Here is a 2,500-nt window from a genome sequence, read left to right as displayed (position 1 = left end):
ACACACACACACACACACACACACACACACACACACACACACACACACACACACACACACACACACACACACACACACACACACACACACACAAGTGTTTTCTGTGCATTGTGAACCTTACCAGACCTGAAACCGCATGAAATCATTGCCAGTCAGCCAGCCAGTAAAATACAGAAAGGTCCTTGTAATATTCACACACACACACACACACACACACACACACACACACACACACACACACACACACACAGACAAACACACACACACAGTATATTCAGCATCTTACAACTCTGTAGCCGTCGTGTTTGGCCAGCATGATATGGAACAGATCCACATCTGAAAAATAAAAATAAAAATCAAGACCAGGAATTCAAACACAATACCATACAACAACTGAATTAATCAATCAGACATGAAGAATCAATCTCCAAAATCTCCATACAGATTTGTGCACAGGTCTTCTGGGTCAGAAATGGAACCAAAAAACGAGCCGGGCATTTTCATCCAAGATGGCTCCACCAGGCATTAAAGTGATACTATCCCATTTTTGGAAACCAGCTTATTTTACACCTCCCCTTGAGTTAAATGATTGGGTTATCTTTCTCCTGTACTTTCAACCGTTCTCTGAGTACCGCAGTGCAAATTTTACCTCTAAGCTAACAGTTACCATGGAGTCCTATGAGACCAGTTAGCCGCCAGCTGGTCTCATTGGACTCCATGTTAACTGCTAGCATGGAGGTAAAATTTGCACTGCCATACTCGGAGAACGGTTGAAAGTACAGGAGAAAGGTAAAACCCAATTATTTCACTTGAGGGGAGGTTTAAAATAAGCTTATTTCCAAAAATGGGACAGTATCACTTTAAGATCTTTAGACATCTAATATGAGCTATTTCCACCGAGAGTATTACTACTTACATCCATCCTCAGCAATGACAAGCAGGTGGCTCTCCAGAACTGAACTCTGCACACAGTCGGGGTGGAGAAACTACACAAACAAGAACACACACATGCGCGCTCGCACGCACGCACACACACACACACACACAGGCACAAACACCAACACACACAAGCACTCATGCGTACACACACACACACGCACGGTAATGAGTTTCGTCAACAAATCAACATTTTTCTAACTGTGTTATAACTGTGTGTGTGTCCTCTGCTTGCTGAAATATGCTGCACTGAGAATGGTGGGAAAAGAATCTTTATATACTATGTGTGTGAGTGAGAGAGAGTGTGTGTGTGTGTGTGTCTTTATATACTAAGCTGCTGATTCCCACAGTCATTCAAACAATACTGCCTAACAGGACACGGATATGCTCTCATTGTGTGTGCGTGCGTACGTGCGTGCGTGTGTGCGTGTGTGTATGCTGCGTCTATGCGTGAGGGCGTGTGTGTGTGTGTGTGTGTACCTGAACACGCACTCTGGTGCGTGTGTGCGTGCGTGTGTATGTGTGTGTACCTGAACGCACACTCTGGTGCGTGTGTTACTTGTGCTACTTGTGTTTAAATCATTAAATGGAATGGGACCCACATATCTACTGGATATGTTTCAGCTGTATGCACCAACCAGGTCACTAAGGTCAACGGAGAAGAATTTGCTGGTGATTCCAAAAGTCAAAACAAAGTGTGGAGAGGCAGCCTTTAGCTTCTATGCTTCAAAGCTTTGGAATCAGCTTCCAGATGACGTAAAAAATGCACCCACTATTGATAGCTTTAAATCTAGACTCAAGACAAAGCTGTTCTCAGATGCTTTCCCCTAGCTTAAATTACATATCATTCTTTTTTTATTATTATTATTTTTTTAGGGCTGTCAGTAGATTAAAAAAAATAATCTAATTAATTACAGAATTTGTAATTAATTAATCTAATTAATCGCACTTACTCGTATGTTCTTTTCATGACGCGAAACAATAATAATAATAATAATAATAATAATAATAATAATAATTACAATAGGCCTATAAGCCCTATGATGTACTAATATGTTAAAATAGGCCTGGTAAACAGAGTTAGTGAATAAATAGGCTACATTAGCCAACACAAAAAATGAGTCTTCTATCTATCTATCTATCTATCTATCTATCTATCTATCTATCTATCTATCTATCTATCTATCTATCTATCTATCTATCTATCTATCTATCTATCTATCTATCTATCTATCAGAAAAGGTCAGAGTTCAAGGAAATGGGAACACCCCCTGATGAAACAGATGACGTGCATTCATTCACGTTTTGTTTACATTTTGGGGAGCTGGATTAGCCAGGAATGATAACTGCACTGAGCTAGCCAATAACCCTTGCTTGGACTAAACATTGATTCTACACCAAAATATTCTATGGATATAAGACAGGACAAGAAAGACTGACTGATGTAAACTTCTCCAAACTATCTGCACGAAAGGTAAGACATCCTATCTCTGTAGGCTATAGCGATTGGTTGAAGCTAGAAAACGTCAGTGTCTGTGTCAGTGGAAGTTAGCGATCAAAGTTG

The 2,500-nt window shown here is 40.3% G+C and overlaps 1 protein-coding gene across 1 annotated transcript in view; it reads right to left on the bottom strand.

Moving 5' to 3' along the window:
• The window catches only part of LOC134464278 (gamma-secretase-activating protein-like), a gene marked incomplete at its 3' end in the record, with an annotated part of 41,469 nt that overhangs the window by 24,513 nt on the left and 14,456 nt on the right, over positions 1-2,500 (bottom strand). The window contains exons 7-8 of the mRNA XM_063217749.1: positions 917-986; positions 287-336 (exon numbers count right to left, since the gene is read on the bottom strand). Coding sequence (XP_063073819.1) covers positions 287-336; positions 917-986 — 120 coding nt within the window. The remainder of the gene's footprint in view (positions 1-286; positions 337-916; positions 987-2,500) is intronic.

The sequence above is a fragment of the Engraulis encrasicolus genome, chromosome 15 (genome assembly GCF_034702125.1).
Source record: "Engraulis encrasicolus isolate BLACKSEA-1 chromosome 15, IST_EnEncr_1.0, whole genome shotgun sequence".
NCBI lineage: Eukaryota > Metazoa > Chordata > Actinopteri > Clupeiformes > Engraulidae > Engraulis > Engraulis encrasicolus.
This window is presented reverse-complemented; position numbering and strand designations above follow the sequence as displayed.